Raw genomic sequence first — 26,269 nt, forward strand, 5'->3', positions numbered from 1 at the left:
TTTCTTGAAAGCAAACAAATGATTCAGCCTTGGGGTTTTAGTAGGCATTAAGTCATAAACTCAAGATAACTTTACTAGCAAGAGATGGCCTAACTCAAACAAAAAATCAAGTAGCAAGATCTGAAAATCTGTCTTATGTGGGAGATTGGATTTGGTAATTGTGTTACCCTTCATCTCACAGAGGTTTTCTAATACTTATGCACACATAGCTTTGACTAGTATATACCACCCTCCTGCAGTTCATGTATCACAGTATCACAGATTTCTAGGTTGGAAGGTTGTAACTGAAGTCTGTGTGTACATGAAGTCTGTGTTGTGTAAATACATGCTGAAATCTGGGATTTATTCATTTAATTCTCTGAAATGTCATAAACTGGCTGCCAAATAAAGGTAGTTAGTTTTCTTTGTCAGATGAACTACTACTGCTTTTTCTTACATGCCTCTGAAGATAGATTTAAATACAGGAATCCAGTCTCCTAGAAGTCCAAAGATTAAGGCTCACTTCATCAGCATTCTACATTTCAGAGTACTGCCTCCCTCTACTTCCATTAAAGTTAAATAGTGTATTTCTTCTTGAAGGTTTTTGAAACAGAAACAAAATAGGACATAATCTTGCTGAGTTTGCATGCTGCAATTTTTTTTTTATTAGAGATAAGCCAGGTAACTAGTGTACTGCCTAGCCTGAAAGCAATCCCTAGTTAGTTAATGTAGGTGCAGGTGTGCCCAGCATAAATGGCAAATGGTTCTGCTTTATGTATGTTGTAATAGTGCCTCCTGACTTGCAACCATTGCTTGTTAAGAAATTGATACACTGGTCATTGTTAACTCATTGATTGCAATCTATTAATTATGATGTTCTATAATGTCTGTTGAAAGTTCAGGTTGCATCTCTTTTTTCATTTGTGTAGTGATTTGTAGTTAGATGCACACTGGGAATTTTGTGTTGCAGGGCCTGACTGAACGCTATTCCAGTCCTATGTTAGGAGCACTTTAGTCTTCTGCCATACAGTGGGCCAGGAGACAAAAACGTGTCTCTCTCTTGGCATTGCTTATTGTTAAGAGGAGATGGGGACAAATACGCTTTAAATACTAATTCTGTACAGATGTATCCATTTATGACTCTCAACTATAATGCCCTTCCTGAATTCGGGAGCCTGAAGCCAGCTTGATCTTTTCACACTGGTGATTTGGGGATGAGACTGTGTGCTTAGGAGACAGGATCTAAAATCAAACTGTCTGGTTAGGAATATAACGCAGATCACTCACATTAGCACCAGTCCACTACTGTCTTACAATAGTGAATGTTTCTCATGCAAAAGCCTTTTCTGACTTTGTAAATTTTCTCTGGCACAGTGAATGGGAGAACGCTTGATCTTCCTGATATTGGGGGGGGAGCTGCAAAAAGTGGGAAGGGTCTAAGTGAGCAGTTGTAAATGCTACGATTATGAACATTTAGCTTTTTATTAAAGAGGGGCTTTTCTGAACTATGTTTGGAACACTTTACAAGTGTGTATCTGTGCAAGGGAAGGAGTGGAGTATTTCCATGGGAGATAGGTGGCATGGTTTTAAATTTCCCTTTTTAAATAAGGCACAGAGGCATTATTTTTAAACTTGGTACTCCCACACTAATCGTGAGCTCTTTGATAAATACCACACTCTTTCCCTCTCCTGGGTTTCTGTGCTAGTTCCTGTTCACAAGGTGAAGTAGAAAGAACCTTCCAGGATAGTGTCTAAACTTGAATTAAATACAAGGGTAGTCAGAAATTATGAAAGCTACTGAAAGACTTGGTTAGCAAGTTGAGTAAGGCTGGGAAGATGCTATTCCGAGAACACCATGGAAAATATTTTGTTGTAATAAAGAACAAATGAAATAGGAAGACTCATTAGGACAGTTTGAACTACTTTTATTGTCACAATCTGTAGAATGCCACAACTGTTAGGCAGCATTTAATTCAACTTCCAACTGGATAGGAAGTTCTTAACTCTTGTGATCTCTCTAGAGGACTTGAAGTGGGAATGAATGGCAAGAGCTAGATAAAAGATCGTTAAATGTAGCCAGATATGCATAATCAGCTGATAGACAATGTGCCTGCAGAAATTGTATGGAAAATTTGAACACAGACTAGGAAAGCACAAGGGTGAGTCTTATGAGGGTAGGCCAAGGCCTCAGCTTCACATATGGTGCTCTGCTTAGTGAGCTGATGATGTTGTGAACTCTCTAAGTGTTAGTGGTATGAGTGAGACTAGTTCCCCATGGTTTAAACAGGTCTACAGTTCCTAGCAGTTTGGTCTCTTTAGCACACTGTTCTAGTCCACATATTAACTCATGACTCTATGACATAGTTTGTAATGCAGGTTAGGAAATATAAACTGGTGATGAGAGCTCTAAATCCTGCCTGAGCTCAAGATGGGGGGGGGGGGTGCGCACACATACATATGGATATAGACATATATGCATAAGGTGGGCACAGTTCTTGAAACATTTAAAAAAAAAAAAGTTAATGGGTTCTATAGTTACCAGAGCATGCTGTTATTTCTGTGTTCCTGAAAGTTGTTTTTTGTTTGTTTTTTTAAAAGATCTTTAACAGCTGTTTTGGTATGGGTATAGGTATATATTCTCTGTTTCCAGCAATGTATAGTACTTTGTAGCCCCATGATGCTATGTGCTGGGTTTACAGCTCATTTCCTTTCAAACTCAGCGTAACTTCCCAAAGGAATGTCTGGGAGGCAGGTTAAGACTCTCCACAATTAGGATTCTAGAAAGCATACTAAACACAGACAGCTGCACTGACTGAGTGCCTAGGAGACATGCAAAGCACATGGAGGGGGGAAAAAGATAAAAGACAGGCAGGGTAGGGTTTTGTATGTGTAGAACTGCAGCAGGTTTTGAGGCACTTTTCCATACGTTAAGCGCTGTGAAAAAGAAACAGGATCATGTAATTATGAGATGTGGGCAAGGACCAGTTCATAGACGTGGTTCTAATCTAGCAAATCATTTCAGCAACCCCTCTCTAGTAAAATAGAGATTTTATTTTCCTCCTGACCTTTAGCTCAGGGGAGAGCGTTACGCTTTAGCATACTGTATAAAACCAGTAAATGTTAATCCACAATGTGGTTATAGCAACGTATTACATCTTCACATTTTCAAAGTACCCCAGGTTCCTTTCTGCGGTGACAATATGGCCTTTTGAAACTCAAGACAGACATGTCCTTTTCTATTAGTGAGGGAGTCATTAACATGATTATTTTTAACACTCCAGGAGGTTGTTCTAATATATGAAATTTATTCCCCACTATTAAAAATGTGACATGAATGATTAGTAAACTTACATGAAAGCAGACTGTGATGGCAGCACATGGTTGTCTGCCCCACCAACCCAAATGCAGCATTTTCAGTCTTGAAACATGAGAAATTTAATTGCATCCTTTTTATTTCAAATGCAGGAAAATTCCCTGAGTAAGCAGCGTTTTAATTAAATAAATGTGTCCAGAACTTAAAATAAACCTGTGGAACAAGTTCACAGAGCTGACAGTGCTCTGGAGATGGCAGTTTCTTTGGCCCAGGGAAGCAAAGGCCTCTCAGAAGCTCTTTTATTATTCATTTCCAAAGCTTCACAATGTGGTGTCACCAGCCTCTTTCAGTACAGCTGTCTCCCCAACATCCACATCTCTCTGCCTGATCTCTGGGTTTTGAATTGCTGTGTGACTGCTCTGCCACAAAAGAGATTTTTCATATTTGGTCTTAAAAAGCAATCCGTGACCTGAAGAAGCAAGGATGAGGAGAAAAATGAAAAGGAAGGGGGGGAAAAAAAAAACAACTGAAATGAACGCACTGGAAAACAGAGCAACTCCTTCCCTGTAGCTAGAAAAAAATGGGTCCTAATGGTCTGGTCTGGAAAGAACACATCCCCAGATCCTGGAAGAACTCCCCCCCACACACACTAGAAAGCGCATACTCTTAATTGTACTCTATAAGTTTTTAGCTAGCTATGGATGTAGAATTTAACACTTCTTCCCACCTCCCTCCCCTTCTCTCCCCCCCGTTTAAAATAACTATATTATATATGGAGATGAGACATTTGCTCAGTGATTTCTAAGGACAAAATTGATAGGAGCAGCTGCACTTACCAGGACAGTCTGCTGTTTCTTTGAATGCTCTTTTCTTACAGCAGCCACGGCACATGTTAAACACACATTTATTGCCCTGGGGGGGGGGGGGGTGTAAAGAAGCTTATATCAGTTTATTAGCGAGAATAAATTCATTATTTAACTCTAATAAGCAACAACACTCCAGCTCTGTACATTCAGACCTTTGGAAAACACGTGGACGCATACATTAGCCAGTCACACCTCTGTCTAATGACGATGACAGAGCTGATGTCACGGAGAGTGAGGAGGATGGTGTTGCAGCTATTAGCGATAGTTTATGCAGAGAAACAAAAATAAAAAAATAAATCCACCATCCACTTCTGCAACAGCACTAATCTGTTGGGCAGCCCAAGTTACATACCATAAGCAGGCAAATGTCACAAGCACTTTGGAACAAGAGTTACGCTATTTGTTACAGTTGAGCTTGCTGTATTTCTCTACAAAAGTACTACATGAAACAAGGTGCCTGACCAGAGATGCTTGGTACCATCTGCAACTCTGCCTAAAATAAATAAATGTTACCACATCAATTACTTCCCTTTTTTTCAGACTAAATACACCAAAGTATAAAAATATAAGGTATGACCCTTCTTCAGGGGAGGGCAGTAATTCAGTTGGATCTTTTACAGCTCGGCAAAACCAGACTAGGTATCTCGAATGCTTTGACTCACCCATGCTTAATGCGCTTTAAGTGAGTTTTTTTTCCTCCCATTAAAATAATCTTAAAACAAACAAACAACAACAACAAAAAAAAACAACCCTTCTCTCTAGCCCTTACATGATAGAGCTTAGAAACTTAGAACCTAGAAAAAAAAAATACAGATCCCATTCTAAAGACTCGAAGGGCAGCCTGCAACATTACAATGATCGAAAGGCAAAACAAAAATGAGTCCAAGCCCCATTTTAAACGATCACAGTTGAAGCACCAAGCTGTGTTAACTGGCCAGCTATGAAACAGGATGGCTTTGAAAACAGGCCAGATGAAAGCTCTTTTCCCACTAATGAATGCATCAAGAAATCTATTTCTGTTGCTGCAGTTCAAAACTGGGCCCTAGTTGGCTGCTGTTTATAAGGTGCTGTAACAATGTCTCAAAACAGACATACAGCACCTGTCACCACCCCTTTATCCCCACCCCTGCCCCCTGCCAAGCTGCTACAGCTCTACTGCTTTTTCAGCTAGGACACAGAATTGTTCCTTGCACTTAAAGCCTCCTTGTATGTCTATGTGTGCATGTATGTCTGTGGTAGCAGCGGTAAACACTGCTCACTCAGCTCAGTGACATTTCCCTGTCCGGGAAAGAGCTGTATTCCCCAAGGAAAAACAAAAAACAGACCACCACCACCAAAAACAATTCCACAACACTGCTTTTTTCAAATACCTATCCAATACATAATGTGGAAAATAGTTGGTTTGTTAAACATTGCTAATGATGAATGTTCATGTTCATCTACTAGCTGAAGTTCAAAAACACAACTGAGAGTGACTAGGTGCTCATTCTTATTCTGATTAAGGACATAAATCCAAAACAAACAAACAAAAAAAACAGATGCTGCCTGATACTCAGTACAAACCACACTGGATGGTGTTTAGAGTGCTTGCATTAGTAAACTAGTTATTAGACCAGTTATTTAAATATTCAATCCTTGTAGAAAACACCCACCATTGACCCTAGCGAAAGGGTTCACAGAATAGCCATGTGTAATTACTGGATGTTTGGAGATTTGTTTCCAAGAGATCCTGAGAGTTTTAGCCAACTCAACTGTCTTAGCAATAAATATCCTCAGCAGCAGTAAAACGATGTTTTTTGGAAAGGCAAATGATCTCAAAGCATCTACATTTGTGTGAGTTTTATGCAGCACCTTCAATTCAGAAACTGGTTACAGTTAATAGCTAAGAGGCTTTTGCCTGCACATGGACATTTTCCCCGTCCCCCAACATATCACCAGAACTTAGCATGCATACATTAATGGACATTGGTATGGCCCTACCTCAGGATTTCATGGAAGTGCTTTAACAGACACTGGCACTGACTTACCTTAGGGTTCCCACACTGATCACATTTTGCATATTTGGCTGGAAAAGACGGAGACCTGATTTCAGCAATAGTGTTTTCATATGGAAAGAGTAAATTCAAAAATTCAGGATCAGACAAAGCTTGGTGCCTCTCCAGCCAGAGGGGGACTCTTTGAGATAGAAATACAGTACCTCAAAAAATTGTGCAAAGAAGGTAAAGATACATTGACTTTTACAGTGTGTCTAAGCTATATGCATAACAGCTATAAACATAGTTTTAAATCTCAGATCTAGTGCAAAAGAGGAGGAAATTTGCTTGAAATGCATATGCAATTTCAATTTCAAATACTAGCACCTGATAAAATTTAATTTGTAAAGCATTTGGAGCTTAAAAAGTTGCTTGTAGTGGACATTGACCTACTTCTTTGATGATTAGATAGCTTTCCTAATGAACGCAATTTGAATAAATGTTGCCTACTACCAAAGTTTTCCTATAATGCCCCATCTTTAAAAAGAAGTTTCTACAACTACATAGACAAGAAGAAAATAGTGCAACTTATGTCGAAGTTAATACCAGCAACTTCCCCTGTATATATGCCAATAGATGGAACTTACGTTTTAAAGATGGATCAAAGCTTTTATTTGGATTTCTTAACTTCTTTTTTTGCTTATTCTTCGATAGAAGCTCAGAATTTCCATCTTCATCCTCTTCCAGAGCACGTTTCCCTCGCACACCTTTTTCAGTCCCCCTGGTTCCATTCTCCTTGCATCTCTCCTTTGGCCTGAAATGGTGCACATCGTTATAAGTTGGCTGAAGGGAAGATGTAGGTGTTCCCTACAATGAGCAACATCCCCATGAACAAAACAATAATCAAGAAAATAAAGGAAAAGCCACAATAAGTATAACCAAGAGTTTTCATTTGTTTTTAAATGTATGTAAGCTCCTAGAACAGAACTGAAGGACTCTGCACTGACAGTATGAGCAGGAAAAGCATATGTGTACCTGGTCATGTTAAAATAGGTAACTCACCCTGGCCTGATGTATGGCTGACAGATCCAGTGGAAAAAAGGCAACCCTTCTTTTGGCTTTTCTCCTTCTTTCTGATTAGCTATTTCTTCCTGCAGCGTAGAGTTACAGTCAGTTTTCCTGTAGTTCTCAGGAAATACTCTAAATAATGCCTCAAACTCCAGGAAGCCACAAAGAGTAATTTAAAATAATTGCTACTGACAGTTAAATATAGTCAAAAAACATCTAGTAAGACAGATGAAATGAAGAATATTTGTAACTCCTAAATCAGCTTTCACCGATGCAAAGCTGTTTGGGCTTAAGGGGCTGGTACTGTAGTAAGCTACCCATATCACAGTTCATAAGCCTCGAAGTTCCAGTGAGGTGGCTAACAGACATCAACTGTGTGACATACATGGTATGTTCCCACCAAATGCAGACAGAGTTGTTCTGGGAGATTAGGGCCCATCTTAGTACCTGGCATCGTAGCTTCAGCTCCCTGTTGACATCTACAATTCCCTCTAGAGTCTTCACTTTTGCTAATTCTTCACGCAGCTGCTGGTAAACTTGAAGCCTGAGACAAATCCCAAACATCAAGTCATGTTTATTCATTATTGCTAGTCTAAGGAGATCATCTAAAAATGTCTTTTATAAAAGCTTTTTACAGATTTTTCTCACTGCATTTGCCTGTGGTAGCAGCTTATCTTCTTTCTTGTAAGTCCAGAAAGAAGCACAGACACCTGCTACTCTTTCAAGTAAATACTTGCAAGTTTGGGCACGTAAACAAGGTACTCTAAGATAAGCTAACATAAACATACCGTGCATCAGCTACTCAGTAACTGCCCATGACCATGCTCTTACTCCACAATAAATGTGAGATAGCTTGCCTCACAATGAACGAGAAGTTAGTTAACTCACGTTTGCCAAAATGCATGTATGCATATAGGCAATTACCACACAGTAGCAGATGTGCTGCAAGCTCACACCCTAGCTTATCGCGTGGTAACTTGTTCATTCCCCAAGCCCTGTTTCCCTGTAGTGAAGGGTAAAGTCTTCAGCCCACATTCTCTCCAGGCAGGTCCAGGAAAGAAAACCTTGCAACATACTAATTCAGGTCAGACAAATTCTTGTATAGAATCATAGAAACACAAGGTTGGAAAGGACCTACAAGATCATCTAGTCCAACTGTCCTCCTATCACCAATACTACCCGCTAAGCTACTAAATCATATCTTGTATAGAAAAGCCAGACACTTGTTAAGCAGGAATGCACCTGAAAACATGAAGTGTTTTCTGGAGATACTCACGTGTGATGCCAGAGCTTGAAGAGATGAGCCCTAACATAAGACAGTGGACAAGGGTACTTCTGCACTATCTCCAGATACTCCTCAGCCATCTCCCACACCAATGGATTTCGGCCCTCAAACAAAGCTGGGTTATGAAGATTACCTTCTAGGGAATGAAAAGAAACACTCAAACTTTCATTTCAGGATTATAATGGACAACAAAATCTGGGCTCTGTAGTTGGTCAGCTCTGTTGTGATTGTTCTGGCCAGTCACAGACACATCAGCCACAAAGAGAAACAACAGGTCCATAAATTCTAGCCTGACTTCAGGAGACTACATTTCACTGTAAAATTCGTAATTGAGCACAATACATCATACCTAATTAAAATATTAACCACAAAGGCATCTAACCTTTCCACAAAAACATTCAATAAAAGAGAAATCAATGCCTGGCCAATGGTTAAATATTTAGACAATGGTATGTCTGTACTCTCATTTGTTTGGCTTAAGTTTGCAAATACAGCGTCTCACTATGCCTTGCTCTAGTAGTTTGATAAACCTTTTGTTAATCTGTGTTTTCTTAAAAATAAGATTCGACAATGTCCCAGGCATCACGTTTCATTGCTTTAACTGTGCGAGTGACTGGAAGCTTTTTCCGATGTCTATCCTATCTTCTTGTAGCAAGTAATACCACTTCTTTCTTATCCCAACCAAACATGAATCAGCTGCAGGAATCTTAATCAGTGGACACACTTACTGCATCAAGACCCATTCAGAAACTATTCCACTGATTAACCGATGCTGTGGAAATATTCCCAGACAGGAGTCCTGTATGTCTTTGTCACGTAATTAGACTTGAGCTATCCACTCAATGGTACTACAGGTTCGACACAACAATTCTTACTGCAAAGTGCTTCCTGGTCCTGGTAAGAGATAGCCAGTGTAAGAGGACAGAGAAAGGCCACTCAGCTTTCAATCTAAGTTGTTCACCACGTCAGCCTGATGTAGGCTTTTAATAAATGTGTATGGGGCTGCTAAAGAGAGTAAGAAACAGTTTGTATCCTCACCTATTAACAGTAAAAGCTCATTTTCTTTACCTGCAGTCATGACACCATGCACTCCTGTCTTACGGATACATTCTTCCACATCACTGAGACACTGGATGTTTCCATTTGCAAACACAGGAATGCTCACGGCTTTTCTATACCAGTGAATAAAACAGATGCATAATATTGAGAATTAGGAAGGACTCTTTAGAGTCAATCCAGAAGTCCTACTCCTGTCACACAAATTCGCACTTCGGTGCCATTGCACTCACTGCTTAAAAAAAAAAAATCGCCCTTCATAGTGTGCTAGCAGAAATCCATTAAGATTGGTACTGCTCACTAACCTGACAGCTTGAATGTGCTCCCAGGACGCCACGCCAGCAAGTGGTCCCTTCTGTTCTTTAGTACGGCCATGGACAGTCAGCAGCTAGAACACAAAGTTCCGTTTACTTTTTAAGTGTATGAACCACTGGAACAAATCCACTGACAAAAGATTTCCTTTAACCCCGTGCATTTCATGGATACTACTGAATTCCCAGTGCTATTTAAAAAGTGCAGGGCTGTTGGTATCACGGAAAGGTATTACCAGGTCACCTACCATGACAGAGTCCTGGGCTTCATTCATCTTGCTGCTCCATGGCACGACAAGGTCTTATCTTGGGAGAAGCTATAGATTTCCTATTGCATTGGCTCCTGTTTGTGATATATTGATCTGGCATGCCCCTCAGCAGAAGGCCTAAACACTGGCAGTACTTTCTCTAACTACAGACTGCCTCTGAAATTAAATCCCAGAAGGTTTGCTTATTTCTTAACTGGTGGTGGTGACCTTTGATACTACTTTTTTATTTTTTATATATATATATATATATATATATAGCCCTGTGTATTTCATACATTCACACTGCCTCCTGCAGTTCTTTGGTAGACTGAGGTGTTCACCCACAGTGAAAGATGTCACATGGTGAAGTGATTACAACAGAGACTGAACTCATGACCTGTTCCATATCACACTACTGAACTGCTTGCTGCCTATGACTGCTAATATATATAATCACATTATACCCCATTTTCCTTCTCTGTAAAACAACGTAGCCTACTCATCTCCACAGTACATCAAGATCTGGTTATAAGATGCTTTACACAGAGATATGTGTCCAGTGCAAAAGTACAGGGAGCAGCTGCCTCCTTACCTGGCAGCCAGCTTTCTCCAGCATCTGTGCATACTTCACTGTCTTGTCAATTTCTGGGAAAACACGGATTTTGCATGTGATGGGAACAGAGAGCTTCTCGTTAGCCAGCAAAACTGGGAAAGATTGAAAAGACAGGTAAGTGGGCTGCACAATGCTATGAAGAGTGCCTATTCTCCTCAAGATCAGATACTGGGTGTGGTGTGGAAAAAGCCTGAAAAGTTAATGCTATGCAGTTCTCACAGCTTAAACAATGAGCAATGTCCTCTGCAATCCTAATTATAGAGGTTCATCAACTGATAGTAAACAATGATGTGCAAAACCTGCATTCTAATAAGGATGCTCAGCATTTAATAGATCTAACTCTTCCACCATATTTAACCTTCACTCTAAAGGACCTCCCCCCTCAAATCTTAACCACTGATACAGGTCTACTACTGTCACAGCATGTTGCATCCCTCCTGCTCTGCCAGCAACATTAACACTTGCTTGTCTAGATTTCCTACTAGAGATCCTTTGCTTCTTTCTAAATTATCATCCAAATAATTATGAGTAGAGCCTTGTCCATGACAACCAGCAGCTCATTGCCTGTTCATGCTGGGGGCACCAGTACATGCTAGGGCCACCCAGCTGGAATGCAACTTTGCAGGAAAGGACCTAGGAGTCCTGGTGGACACCAACTTGGACATGAGTAAGCAGTGTGCCCTTGCCGCTAAGAAGGTTAACAGAATTCTTGGATGCATTAGGCAAAGTATCACCAGCAGGTCGAAGGAGGTGATTCTTTCACTCTACTCATCGTTGGTGGGGCTGCAACTGAAGTGCCGTGTCCAGTTCACCTCCCCCCCCCTCCCAGTACAACAGAGACATGGACATACTGGAAAGAGTCCAATGTAGGGCCACTTGGACTGTAAAGGGACTGGAGCATCACTCCTATGAAGAAAAGATGAGAGAGGGGGGACTGTTTAGTCTAAAAAAGAGAAGGCTCGGGAGGATCTCATCAATGTCTACAAATACCTGAAGGGAGCCTGCAATGAAGACAAAGTCAGGCTCTTGTCAGTGGTGCCCAGTGCCAGGAAAAGAGGCATTGGGTACAAACTGGAACACAAGAGGTTCCATCCAAAAATCAGGAAGCACTTTATACTGTGTAGGTGACAAAGCACTAGAATAGGTTGCCCAAAGAGGTTGTGGAGTCTCTTTCTTTGGAGAGCTTCAAAAGCCATCTGGACTCAGTCCTGTGCAACCTGCCCTAGGTGTACCTGTATGCACAGGAGGAGTTGGACCAGATGACCTCCAGTGGTCCCTTCTAACCTCAATTATTCTTTGACTGAGGTGGGTTGTGAACCCACTCAAGTAGGAAACTTAACCGGGTCAGGGTAAAATCTAGAACATCATGTTAAACTTCCATAGTCTTTACACAGGGCATGGAATTGGAATGCTACCAAAAAGAGGGCTAGTGAAAACAGCCAATAGAAAATGCTGAGCAGTGGCATGCCTGAAATTCTATTTTCTTCCAGAGCTTAGATGTATAATGCATGAAGGCACTGGTTTTCTTCTAATCAAAATCCTAGAAGTTCTAGTGATCAGTACTTCCTACCACTCTTCTGAAGGAGCAAGTGAGGTGTACACAGGTCCAAGCAGAAAACAGTACTGTGTGGAGAAGGAGGAAGAGGCAGAAGCTTTGCCCAGCTCTTACAGAATAGCCTAATAAGACAACTCTCTTACAAACCAAATGCCCTGTGTTCTCTTCTCACCTTGAGGCTGTTCTGATTTACATCTTTCACTCCAAAGAGAAGCACCCTAACAACCGCATTACGTGATGGAAAAAAGCATTGTCTATCTTTCTAGGTTCCCAGCAGTGTCTTTTTGCTGTATATCATTCAAGACTCCCTGGACTACAGGGAACACAACAGAAGTTAGAGTCTGTAACATCACAGTTCAGACACTTGCTTTGAAGTGGGGGGAAGACATTCTTGGCTCTATACAATGATCAAAAGCTTTCTTAAAAAGAAAGCAGTTCCAAATGTATTTATATATATATGTATATGTATATACACATACAAAATTGTTCACAACCACTACCAACATCCCAAGAACATCCTACACAAGTTTGAAGAAGAGAGGCATAATTTGTTAAGATGTGGACAGAAAAAGTACACTGAGCTGATAACAAAAGGGCAACTGTAATGTCAGAAAGAAACACCCTCCCTGGTACTTGAGAGCTTCAAAGTTAAAAAGTAAGGTGCTGGGTATTCTCCTACTTCTAGAGTTGAAGAGCCACTAAGCCATCACTAGACCGGGATTTAAACGACTCACTTTCACCTAACGTGAAAGGTACAAAAGTCTTTTAGCAGACCTAGTTTGTAGTGGGATATCATAAAGTACCACGAGGGTGCCATTGGAATACAAATACAGTAATAAAATAAATACCCCCCCAACCTTTCCCAAATAAACCTGCTGCACCCCTTATCCCCACAAAAACTAAGCCTCCTCTTACTGATGAATTCATCCCATTCCCTCTCAAATTAAGCCTCTGAAGTGAGGCCTTTCTAAAGACTTACTCATTCTCTGGAGAAGATCCCATTCTTCTTGCAGAAATGCTCCATAGTGACCTATAATAAAATGGCATATGACAGACTTGTGCGGAACAGTAAGGTTCTGAAGTATACAGCTTTCATAAACATTCACACACAAAGATACAGACACTGATGCCTCACTGACAGAAACAGAGTTGTTCTGTCCTTCCCAAACTGGAAGAGTTGGATTGTTCTGTTTCCCGTGCCATCCTAGATTTACTACGCTGGTTCTGGCTTTTGAAATATAGCTACCTTTGCAATACTCTTAAGGGTTCAGCAGGTTTTATCCTCTTATATGCTAACGTGAATAAACTCTGCATGTATCAAGGAAACAGGAGACACTAAGTGACAGCTTAGTATTATTTTAAATGTAGCTTTTTGAATTTAGGCTCTTTGATTGATTGAAATCAGAAAAAAAATCAAGCTCTTGCTAAAAAATTAATTTTTTGAAGAATATTCTAGATGTAAGAGCGATCACTCAAGAGAAGTAGGAATTATTAGTGTACCTAATTTTGCTTTAGGTACTACAAATCTGTACCTATTAAAATGGATGCAATTAAGTCTGATTTCAACAGTACTGCAGCCACCCACACCAAGGCTTAATTTGGCCCTTCTGATGTCTTACTGCCAAAGTATACATTTAAAACAATGCAATTTCTTTGTTTATCCAGGGCTCAGATTTGCACATACCTCTCTTTGCAATCATCTGGGGACAACCCAAATTTAAGTCTATGGCATCACAGTAATCCTGAGCCAACAGTGCTGCTTGGACAAACACTTCAGGGTCATTGGCACAGAACTGAGAAAGACAAAAACAAGTGGAAAAATCAGGCAATAGCTTTTTTTCAAGTACTGATAACATTATTTCTATGACATACTTACAAAGCAACCAGTCGCTACAAAAAATGGGCATAATATACACAGCTCATAACAACTGTAATTTCCCAAAAGGATCTGTGACACCAGCTAAGGAGCCTCAAATTCCAAATGACAAAATGAGAAAGATAAGCATCAAGAGGCAAAGAAATATTTGCAGAGTATTTTACATGTGGCACCCATCAATAAGAGGAAACAACTCTTCAAATTCCCCGTACAACAAACAGCTGAAGCATTTGAATACATAAAAGGTAATGCAGAAGAAAGGAGTTACTTATGGTGTCTGTCTCAGGGTCTTGAGACAATTCAAACTTTATAGATACTAATAAATACCATTGCCTCTAAACTGAATTGACCTGTGCAGAATGTGAAGTAGACACATTGGGCTGTTAATCAAATGCTTGGTCACAAAAATAATTAAATTCACACTTAAAACATTGAGAAAACATTGATTTGTTACAAACAATTACGTTAATTTGAAGCTGTTTTGTTGAAGAGGATAGAGACAGACCATTCTTCACAAGTATGCTTTTAAATACATTTTCTAAAATGTTTTATTAACAAAAAATAATCCACCGTATCTTTAAATTTAAATAATATGGATTTAAACTGAAACAAATATGTGAAAAAGTATTACTTAAACCCCGTAACACTTTACAAATCACAGCTGATACTGACCAAAGCCAGGAAAGTCATTTGCCTTCTCTGAAATGACAGAAAACCTCCAACCAAGCCACATCAATGTGTATTTTTACATGGAAAATAAATGCTCCAGGGAACAATGGGCTCATATATATCTCTGCCTGATCTACTTCCCAGTGCCTGTGACAAAACCCAAGCCTGTCCAGAAGTATAAGAATAGTCAGCTAACAGAAAAGAATACTGAAGAAAGAAGCTCCATGATGGCGGATATCCAAGGTACTTTGGTGCCCTGTAGAAAAGAGGGTGTGAAGAACAAAGTAGGTGAAAGCTTTACTTTCTGAATCAGAAGGAGGGATTTAGTTTGCTGTCTCCTTTTAGTGCATTCTGATGGAATCATAGAATATCCTGAGTTGGAAGGACCCCACAAGGATTATCTGTCAAACTTCTGGCTCTGCACAGGAACACCTAAAAAACAAACTGTATGTCTGGAAGTGTTGTCAAAATGCTTCTTGAACTCTGACAGGCTTAGTGCTGTGACTTCTTCCCTGGGGAGCCTGGCTGAGTGCCCGATCACCTTTTCAGTGAAAAACCTTTTCCTAACATCCAGCCTGAACCTCTCCTGTCGCAGTTCCATGCCGTTCCCTCAGGTCCTGTCATTGTCACCAGAGAGAAGAGCTCAGCGCCTGCCCCACCGCTCCCCTTGTGAGGAGGCTGTAGGCTGCCATGAGGCCTTCCCTCAGTCACCTCTTTTCTAGGCTGAACAATCCAAGTGAATTCAGCTGCTCCTCATCTATATTCATGTCTAGACTCTTCACCATCTTTGTCACTTTCCTTTGGACACTTTAGGTCCTCCTTATAATTGTTGTTGCCCCAAACCGCACACAGTACTCAAGGTGAGGCCACGCCAGCATAGAGCAAAGTGGGATGATCACTCCCTTTGGCTAGCAATGTCGTGCCTGATGCACTCTGGCAGCTGCCAGGGCACGCTGCTGGCTCATATTCATAATCACACCATTCCTCTGCTCACACTGACTGTCTTTCCCTGCATTATTCTCCAGCTCCACAGGCCCCTCCCTCATTAGGATGGAGTGGTAAGAAGTACCCGAACCTCACACAGCACTAGTAAAACAAGCTTAAAGGGGTATACTTTTTCTTGCATTTGCTCTTCTGTCTCTTACTATAGTTAAGCACTGAGATCGTGGTTTCAGAGACCCGTTCAAAAAACTGTGATTCTCCTAGACTGGTACAAGATCTGGAACAAGCCTTGACTCCAGAAAAGACCAACTGCAGTCTATCTCCAAAGACAAGGGGCAGAGGACTGACACTGTGTTAGAAGTCTAGCGCTTCAGGTCTTTGTGGTTAAGACACCAAATCCTCTCTGCTAGCCATGGGGTGAACAGAAAAACACATTTGTCTTCACGAGCTAAGTACTGTTCCTGGTACTTATTACGTGAAGAAAATGATTTTTCTGTCATACTCTACAACCACTTTGAAATCTGTAAAATGGACTAGTCTGTCCTCGTGAAGGTTTGGAGAACGGCTGAATTTATGAACACAGAGGGTGGATGACGAGGGCAAGGGCACATTTGGCAACGTTGACTGACTTTCGCATTGTTGCCCAAGAGCACACTGCAAGGCGAACCCCCGGGAAGCTCTTCCCGGCAGTCCCCGCCGCTGCTGGCGGCGCTAGGGCTGGCCCGGTAGGGGCTGCCGATTCGGGAGCGAACCGAGCGGTCGGTCCTGGCGCTCACCTGCACGATGAGCGGGCGGTCCTCGGGACAGGCCTCGCCGTAGAGGTTCTCGCGGCGGTAGTTGGCGTCCCTGAGGAAGACCTGGGCATGCAGCATCGGCGTGTAGCAGAGCTGGGCACCGTGGCGGCGGCTCAACAGCCTCCAGGCCAGCTCGCTCTGGTCCACCATGGGCGCCACCACGTAGTGGGCGCTCCGCAGCGTCTCCCGCCAGAAAGCCTCCCCGCGCAGCTTCGGCATCTCCCGCCCGCGCGGCGCTGCGGCAGCTGCCGCCTCGCGCCGCTGTACCGGGGCTCGCAACCGCCGCCTGAGGCCTGGAGGCGGGCGCGAACGCCGAGCCCTGGCAGGGCACAGAGGCGGCCGGACGGTGCAACCGCCATCTCCCTCCGGCCGGCTCAGCAGTGCAGTCGCGCACCGTCCCCTCCGGAAACCTCAGCATTCCCGGCAGGGGCCGCGCGCGGAGGAGTCCTCACGGCGAGATCATCGCCCCCGTGAAGCAGCGCGGGGGTCGCGCTCCCCGCGTGTACGGTCGCGGAGGGCGGTACCGGCCGGGACGTTACAGGGCTGTTCCCATCCGAGGCCCTGCATAGCCGCGCGCCGCCCCAGCCTGAGGGGCAGCCGCCGTGACGGCGGGCACGGGCGGCCTCAACGCCGGCGCCCGGTGGCGGTGCCACTGCTCGTGCTGCTCTCCCGCGGCCCGCTGTGATCCACCACGATGAGCCCTGTCCGCCGGTCGTGCCTCCCTTGGCGCGACCTGTGCAGCAGTAGTTGTCCGGAGCACCCCGTGGTAGTGGGCAGCACACCCATCTTCCCCCAGTGCAGTGCCCAAGTCCTGAGAAGCGTCTTTGGTCTTGCACTTTATCCGCTATCCCCAGCACACGCCATGGTGAAGTGGTTGTTGACAATAATGTGAACTCGGACTGAAAGAGGGACCTCACTTATCCTCGAAGTTATGAAAGGCATGGATAGGTAACACCAGCGCAGAGAAGTGGAATGAGCCACTGAACCAAACAACATATATGACAAAATTACACTTCTGTGTCAGTTTAGAAAATACTGATCACCACAGGGGTGACACAGGGCAAGAGTTCCCATCAGCGAGTACCTTCAGGAAAGTAAAAAAATAGAAAAATGCCACATTTCTACTCCACTCATATCAATGTAACTTATTTAGTCACAGCGTTAGACAATTTTTTCCTCAAAAGAGAGAAAATTGAAACAAAAATCGTTCCAACAAACATAGTCTAAGAGGGGTTCTACCTACTCTCCAATTGTTCAGGAGTCTGCTAGAGCTTGTCTCCTGACAGCCTTCACAGTTCCAAGTTCACGGCCTAATCCCACATTTCTCCCCCCTGCTTTTCTAGCGCTCATGGTTGTGATGAATCCTGCTGCAAGGAATAGTTAAGCTTGAAGCTCTTCTGGTTCTTTCTTACCACCTCTTCCACTACCTTCCAGAGGCCTAAGCAATCAGTTCCGCTGTTTTAAATACCCAGACTCTCCAACCCTCCCCTTTCTCCTTATGCTGTTTCTCCAGGGTTTATTTTTCCTTTATTTTGACCCTGATTTGCAGGCAAGGTGCTCGATCTTAACTAATTGCAGGAGTAACAAATGCCTGCTTCCTTTTCACTACTCTATCCTAAATCTTTTGGATTTTACTTGACCTCTCTCATTTCCAAAGACAGAAAGCTTCTCCACTTCAGCTGTCTGGGATAATTGTTTAAAGTCATGCGAGTTCTGTTAATCTATGACACTTCAGGGCTTTTTTTTTTTTTTTTTGTAAAGTTATTGTCTTTGGCAAAAAAAGGAGTATTTCTTCCCCTCAGGAAGCTGACAGAATACAAAAGCAAAGTAATAGCTTTAGTGCTGACAATTATATCCACTGTGTACCATATGTTCTTGTTCTCTTTTAGTGTTAAGCTATATTGCAGATTCAAGGTTTACTGCACACCATTTCACAACAGCAGTATGTGTTTTTGTGAGCCTAAGTAAGGCTTCAGGGCCAATAAATGGCTATGTTTTGCAGTCTCAAGAAAGACCAGCATGGTGTAGAGAAGCCTCTGAGAAACTAACTGAAAAGGAATGCAGGTATCAATTGACAAGAGATTTCCACTTCAGTTTCACAAAGAAGGGTAAATCTTTGACTTCTCAAATCAGCAATTGCAGTATTTCATTTTGCATGATGCTGCTATTTTTCCACCCATGTAGTTAATAGACCACTGAGAAATAACAAGCAATACCAGCACTAATAAGGTTTTTATTTTTGGCACACTGTTTTCAGTAGCCAGTTACATAATGGGTTACAGGGCAGTAGCTCATAATTAGACAATTATGGGAAAAACAGAACAATAACCTTCTGCTTTTCAAATAACAACCACAAGAACATTGAGAGAATAAAGGCTATAAGTAATTGTGGAGGAACTTCTATTACTAAACCAGTATCTTCAAGCTTTGCCTAGAGGAGACCATGCACATTTATGTTTATACAGAGAACTTGTAAAACTCCTGCTCAGAGAGCTGGAACAGCATTAGTCCTTGCTCCCTCCACACAGCCCATTCAGAACTGCACCACTTTCATTCCAAGCTGAGAAGCTGGGTCAGACTTGTTAAACACTTCATTTTAGTGCAGAAATATTGTACCTGTTTGATTAAAATTTAATCACTCCTTTATTTTTCATTCTAGGTTTTCAACATAACCAAGGCAAATAGGATTATTTCACTCTGTGTGAGGCTCACTACCATTGCCAGCAGTAAAACAAGTAGAAAAAAAAAATATCAGTCCTCATCGTTTTTGTTTTACGTGGTGTCATATGCTAGGATGTGCATGGATAGCATGCAGTAGATAACAATGAAGTCCCATATTATGCACATATGCCCAGTACATATAGCCACTCCTCGGTATCACATTCTTTGCAGATGTAAGGCACCTTCCCCTTCACACATTACCTGCCTGCCTCCTTCCATTGCCACCTAACACCTGATCATCATACCTAACAACTTAATAGCATGTATACCCATTGCCTATCTAGCACTCTCAATGACCTTGAGGTAGATGCTATTAGTCCCATTTTACAGATGGGGAAACTGAGGTGGTAGCATTAATGGCTTGTCCAAAACCACAACAATGAAGCCAGAATTAGAATTTGAGGGTTTCCACTTCAGTCCTGTGGGTGTGTGGTTTGGTTGCATCTAAGATACTAAAATCATGGCAATAAGAAGCCATGCTCCAAAATAATATTCAAGTCTTCTTTATTATTGTTATTTCTACAGATCCAAATTAGATATGCCAGCAGCAGTTTTATATCAAGAAATAAGAGATTCCAAATAAAAGTTAGGATTAAAAAAATGGTAATAGAGAATAAGACAAAAAGCCAACGAGTGATCAATTCTGTTTAATTCTAGGAGAGACAAAGACATTCTTGAGACCAAAAAAAAATATATATTAAAGGAAGAAAGGAAGAAAGGAAGAAAGGAAGAAAGGAAGAAAGGAAGAAAGGAAGAAAGGAAGAAAGGAAGAAAGGAAGAAAGGAAGAAAGGAAGAAAGGAAGAAAGGAAGAAAGGAAGAAAGGAAGAAAGGAAGAAAGGAAGAAAGGAAGAAAGGAAGAAAGGAAGAAAGGAAGAAAGGAAGAAAGGAGAACAAGATTTATTCTGGAAATGCTTTAAGCTGACATTACGTTGTTTTTATTTCAGATTTCACAAAAGAAATACCTTAAAAAACTAAAACCAGTTAACCCAGCCACTATCCACAGAGGGTAGTATAAGCAAAAAACACTAGGTCAGAACCTGAGTGAGGAGTCAGCTGTTCCTCTCACTAGAATGCTCCTGTACTAACAGGATACTTCACTGGGGAATGAATACACAAAGAACTGGGGATTAAGCAGTTCTGGGAGGCACAATAACGCCTCCTAGTTGGTACCTTGTTGCTATCCTGGTCTCCTCTGTATCATAAGCGTAGCAAGGATTTACTGATTTTGGAAAAGACAGATCCAACACAGCAAAGACTATTTTTTTTAATTGTATTTTATGTTTGTATTGTATTTAAAGTTTCCTTTAAAAAGGTACTATATCTTAAAATCATGCCAAACTGATAAATTAACTAAGTTATGTAGGATCTCCCATCTCATTGCCAAGAGAAAAATCAATACCCAAGGCTTAAGTGAGCCCTGTGCTAAATAAAATATGCAGGGGCTTTGGGTAGATGCTTGTATGTTTGCCTGAGCTTCAGTTATGGGAGAGCAGGGGTAGGAGGACTTGTACAGTTAGCAATGAAGAACTGTCTTCCCCCTGACACTCCAAATGGCTGGTTGGGTGGAGAGACTGGAGGTGGGAGGGAATAAAGGTGAAGCAATAGTAATGCTTTACTATGGTTCTGGTAAAGCATAGAACAGAACCTTGCACAAATATAAACCGAGTACATCTCTAGGGACAGCTCTGCCTGTTTTTATCAGCTCAAGTTAATGCTGTTCAATACAGCTGCATCTGTTGAACCATCCATCCTGCCCCCCACTCCTCTCTCTTCTCAAAAGAGAGAATGATGGCAAGAACCCTCCCTTCTACCATTTCCTTTCTGAACAGGGCAGGGTGTGTGTGTGGGGGTGAAAAACAAACAAAAAAAACACAGCCACAAAACAAAAAAAAAACCACAAAACCAACCAACCAAAACAACAAAAAACACCAAATAAACAAAAAAGAAACAGGCTGTTCCAAAGATGCACTTTGGTTTAAAAAATGGGCAACTTTCCCTTGTAGAATAAACCTACCCCTCCAAAATGGATGTTTTTCTCCGGTACCCACGATAAATTAAAACCAAGCAAGAAGTCTCTGGTTTGACACAATAAATACTTAGAATATATCAAATTAAAAACAAAACAAAACAAAACATAGTTACAAAAGCCTCAATGGAATTCTCTTTCTGACCTACAGACAGATTCTTCACAGACAACAGGTATCTCCGAAATCAGCTGCAGCTCCCCTCTCTGCTCACTGGGCTTGGTCAACAAGTGCTATCACTTACCCTTTGGAATACTGTTAAGACAAAACAATATAGAGCACAAGAAATCTACTGCTAAATTTGTTTTTCATACTGCCAAAGGTGTAGGAAGCAACCATCAGTGGGGAACCCTCACAGCAGTGCACAGTGACAGAGTCACAGCACTAATGTAACATGGACAGGGATAAAACAAAGCATAAAAAGGGAAAAAGGAGAGAGAACCCATAAAAGTTGGGAAAGAAGAGTGAGTGAGTGAGAAAGACCAATCAAATGCAGCTGGACTTCCCAGTTCTGGCAGCAGAGCAGATGAGATGTTGAACAACAGGAAGAGTTCCTTGGGGTCTGTCATAACAAGGAATGTTGTTGGCATTTTCTTCACCATTGACAGTAAGCGAGCAGAACTTAACCCTCTCTGACACTGACACGTGGTTCTGCCAGTGAGCTGTGGATGATCCCAATAATTGATTCAACACCATCTCCCTCCAATAAGGTGCGGTGGTCCCCTTCAATGACATGGACAGACACTTTTCCATCACATACCTGTACAGATGCAAAACAGAAAAAACTTTACATTCTCAATTTACAACCAGCTAGCCACCTGGCTGTTTGGGTTTGTCAGTCTAAGTTACTCATATTTTACACTACTGTCTCTACCAATTTAATAGAAAACATGACCAGTTTTACTCCGATGCATTTTTCATAGATCATCTACAGGACACTGTTTGGAACTCATGTTTTAAAGCACTGTAGTTTGGCAGCCTGACAGGTGACCCACTCAAATATAAGCTGGGCAGGAAAACGAGCAACATGATACTGATAGAATAATTTACCTACTATATCAAAGAATGACTGAAGTAGCTACCTCCATGCTCCTAAGAAAACCGAATAACCCTCCACTTATCTTTCTCCCACCATCCCCATGCCTCTTCCTTTAAGGGCATTATGGAACTTTAAATCACATTTCATGTTAGCTTGGAATCTAGAATGAATGCAAGTCAGAAGTCTGAAGGGGCAGAAGATGCTAGGAGAAGGAAAGTGATTTTGAAAATCTTTTGCTGTACAGATACCAGGAAAATGTCCACAAAGTGTAACTAAGAAAATGCTGCCTCTGTTATCAGAGGGCTGACATTCGCTCTTCAAAGTCTGCCCTCATGCAGTAGCCAAACTTTAGTGGTCTACAGTCAAAAAACAGAGTCTCAAAGTTACTTCTGTTGAGTCACATTCTTCTAGTACCTTTATCATCTATTTAGGTCATGTATCTTTATCGTCTTATTTATTGTCTATTTAGGGAGCTGCAAGAATTAGCTATAGAAAACAGATTATCCAATATAGAGGCTAGACCTCGTTGCTCTCCCTGCCCTGAGAAAAATGTTTGGAACCAATCAACTTATTTGCTTCTTGAGTCTTATTTCTTGTCAGAGCATGATAGCTGCAGAATAACTATTTCTTTCAGTTAGGTTTCATCTTTTCACCCTTCCATAAGAATGGTTTTCCATGCTTTTCTTTTATTCTCCCAACTCTTACAGGAACCTAAACAGCCAACAGGAGGCCTCAGACTGACCTCTGAGAGTCTGTAGTCTCCACCCAGACCTTCTTCATATTCATTGTGAGTCTTCGCCCTCATCAGTGTCACATTCCCATGATACTTTGACTCTGGTATATACTTGTCAGCAGCCTTCAGCTTGTGGTAAAAGGAAGCAGCTGCAAAGCTGAGTGCTTCACGATTGATGTTTTTATGAATCTGAGTTATCAGGTCTGCAGCAGCATTGACACGAGCCTCCAGATCTTTCAAGGGCAAAAGAATCTCCAACAGCTAGAAATATTAACATTTTTTTTCCGCTTTAGTCTCAATATCTGGGAATTAATGTACATTAAAAATAACAAAACAAAACACCCACATCCACATCCCTCCTTTGCAATATAAGAAATGAGCATTACCTTATTATATTCAATGCCCGTAAACTGCTGAACAAAGGCACACAATGCTTCTGTCTCCAGTGCAGCCTCATTTCCTTGGGCCAGCTTGGCTCTGTAGCTCTGAAAAAGCAAGCAGTAAAGAGCTATCAAAAAAACGATATACCCGAGCTTGAATGCTAGATAAAAACAATTCCATAACAAAGGACTTTGAATAGGAAAAGGCGGCAGGGGGAGAAGAAACCAACAAAAAAGAGAAACCGAAGCTTGGTACACAGGAAAGATACCTTGAGGACAGATTAGAAAGCACATCTACAGGTGGCAATTAGCAAGAATCTAGGATCTTTCTAGGATCTCCTAGAAAGCACAATTAAAATGGGAAGGAAGGCTTAAGGAGGGTTTCCTAGCACCCCTACACTAGGATCTTGTCTTGAGGGCTCCATACTAATATTAGTATTTACCATGGCAAGAGCAGCATTTGTGGGTCAGCCCTAGCCAGTTATTGAAGACCACCCCCTACATGCTTCCACTCTTCAGCCATCCTTAAGCATCCACTATCTATAGCTCTGTACCAACTCCTCCAGCAAGAAAAGTCTCAGCTTTTCAGATAGTTCATATCTAGAATATTAAGCTCCCAGTAAGCATTCAGTCCTCCCTGACGACAGAGGATGGTCTCCAGACTGAAGATTTTCTTTGTATTTCTTACCTGAGTGTAAGCTGCCACAAAGGAATGAGACCCATCAAAGAGGAATAGACTGTTGAGTGCATGGGAGGCATTCTGTTGTCCTTGCAGCTGGGAGCACATTTCAAAAGCTACACAGGCACCAAAAGAGTATCCAGCAATGCGGTAAGGTCCTTCAGGCTGTATCTGCTTCATACAGTCAATGTAATAGGATGCCAGACTCTGTATGCTGTCCAAGGGAGCAGCTAGAACATGAAAGTAAGTTAGAAATAGAGTCAGGTGAAACAGACATTAGCAGAGACAATTATGTTTTCATGAACATAGAAACAACCTCATTAGAAACATCCACATTATTTTAAAGGTAAGCTTCTAAATCACAGTAAGCAACCTATATTATGGACAAGGAACAGTAATGCTTCTAGTTTCCAGAGATAGGTAGAACACTATGCCTTGTTTTTCTCCCACATGCTTACCTGCTGGCAGGGACTTAATGAAATATCTAATTGTCCCATTTTCCCCATGCACAAGCTTTTCAATCTAACCTAATACTTCTCATTAGCTGGGGTTGTTAGACACAACCCTGTGTGGACTATAGGTACTGATGCTTGATCCTCTGAGTTTAAGGGTCCAGAAACAAAACTCCTTCTATGAGGAAACTGAAGTTCAAAATGTTAGATTTACAAATTCAAGATACTGAAGAACTGAGATACCTTTTGTGCACTGGAGCCCATAGCAGGGCATATGAAGTCTGGAAGCGAGAGTGTAGAAAACTGCAATGGATCCCTCAATGGGGTGAACAAGGAAAAGAGGGCGCTCTGTGCTCTGAACATCATTGAGACGGGTAATCGTTGGCCCTTCTGGATTCACCAGCAAGTTGTTCAAATCTAATTTTGGAGGCTCGCCTGGGCCTGTCTTCAACAGCTGGGATGGCTTCAGCTCTTTGAAGGAAAGCACACCAGAAAAACACAGTTAGATACAGGATCAGAGTCTTGGTCTTGTACCATAACCCTAAAAGAGGTGCTCATGGTTGCCCAGATTAGCCCATTGGCTCACAAAATCAAGGCACAGACATAAAGATCTTTCTACCATCACGTGCTCTGTGGCAACTGTATATGCTTTTAGCTTACAGTAAACATGATGTTATGTTGTTTATTCCTACAGATACAAACATACAGCTGCATAAGAATATCCATTTAGGCAGATACTATCCAGGCAACAAGACAGCTTTCACAATCTCTTATGCTCTTCCCCTGGAACTGATAGACCTAATCCAATGTCAGTGCATTTCAGCAATATGTCTGTCATATAAAAGCCTTTCAGCTATAATCATCTTATTTCATGGCCTGATAGAGGCTTATGTCACCAGAGATGAAAACAATGGGTTGGGTGCTTAGTTATTTGTACTCAGATGACTGGTAGCAACCCTAATCCAGGCACTATACCCTCTGCTGTCCCAGACTTGGAGGAAAGTTCACGAAGTTTGTTGATTGTAAGGAGTCGGATTTCTCTCATGGTCATAATGATGTCATAGTCTCTCTCCAGTGTCTGGCGCACCTCCACACCCATCAAGGAATCCAGGCCCAAGTCTGCTAAGGTGCTGTCAGCATTCAGACTACTCACGTCTCGGACACCTGAGGAAAAAAACAGCAGACAAGCAAAAGATCAATTTCTTTTCAGCTCTAGGCCTCTCTTCTCAGCTTTTCTGTTTTTCTTCAAACCTGAATAAACTTCAGCTACAGAGCAGAATTTACCGTTCAGGATCATCTAATGCTTTCAAAAATTACTTCTACAACCCACATCTGGTCATATGGGATCTAGTCTTTAGGGTACGCGTTAAATGTACAGAACTTTATGGCAGGGAATACATCAGTCCCAGCTACATAGCTGTGAACATTAGCACTTCAGCTCTAGACAAAGTTTAGAACAGCCACCTAGAGAAATTTCACATACTGAAGACTGTAACTGAAACCAGTCTCAGACACAATTAATCCTAGGTTACAAGATGAGATCAAAACAGTTAGCAGTGGCAATGATGGCTTATTGCAACACTTGATACTTATCACATTAGAAAAACTGACTTTTCTTCCAGTCTTAGTTCCCTCTTCCCCTTCAATTTTTGCATTGTTCACATCTCTCATCCTTTCCTTACCTGCAAAAGG

General features: G+C 41.7%; 2 protein-coding genes across 4 annotated transcripts in view; both read right to left on the reverse strand.

Moving 5' to 3' along the window:
• Positions 1-1,887: 1,887 nt before the first annotated feature.
• DUS1L (dihydrouridine synthase 1 like) lies at positions 1,888-17,470 on the reverse strand. 3 transcript variants are annotated; one of them, XR_014573868.1, is made up of 13 exons: positions 16,531-17,470; positions 13,952-14,060; positions 13,247-13,297; positions 10,692-10,804; positions 9,846-9,928; positions 9,553-9,656; positions 8,476-8,620; positions 7,647-7,743; positions 7,194-7,282; positions 6,779-6,945; positions 6,186-6,333; positions 4,129-4,204; positions 1,888-3,761 (listed from the first exon to the last, which is right to left on the reverse strand). XR_014573868.1 is itself a non-coding variant. In XM_083804722.1 (13 exons), the coding sequence occupies exons 1-13, from the start codon at positions 16,765-16,767 to the stop codon at positions 3,613-3,615; spliced, it is 1,458 nt and encodes a 485-aa protein (XP_083660848.1). In that variant the 5' UTR covers positions 16,768-16,945; the 3' UTR covers positions 1,888-3,612. The 3 variants fall into 3 exon arrangements, 2 of the variants coding, with proteins under 2 accessions (XP_083660848.1, XP_083660849.1); XM_083804722.1 differs by having other exon boundaries at positions 6,186-6,223; positions 16,531-16,945; XM_083804723.1 differs by lacking the exon at positions 4,129-4,204 and having other exon boundaries at positions 6,186-6,223; positions 16,531-17,460.
• Positions 17,471-18,761: 1,291 nt separating this feature from the next.
• The window catches only part of FASN (fatty acid synthase), a 47,424-nt gene continuing 39,916 nt past the window's right edge, over positions 18,762-26,269 (reverse strand). The window contains exons 38-43 of the mRNA XM_083804686.1: positions 25,553-25,741; positions 24,821-25,048; positions 24,135-24,355; positions 23,453-23,551; positions 23,076-23,327; positions 18,762-22,054 (exon numbers count right to left, since the gene is read on the reverse strand). Coding sequence (XP_083660812.1) covers positions 21,917-22,054; positions 23,076-23,327; positions 23,453-23,551; positions 24,135-24,355; positions 24,821-25,048; positions 25,553-25,741 — 1,127 coding nt within the window. The 3' untranslated portion in view covers positions 18,762-21,916. The remainder of the gene's footprint in view (positions 22,055-23,075; positions 23,328-23,452; positions 23,552-24,134; positions 24,356-24,820; positions 25,049-25,552; positions 25,742-26,269) is intronic.

Source organism: Anser anser, assembly GCF_964211835.1.
Source record: "Anser anser genome assembly, chromosome: 19".
In the NCBI taxonomy this organism is placed as follows: Eukaryota; Metazoa; Chordata; class Aves; order Anseriformes; family Anatidae; genus Anser; species Anser anser.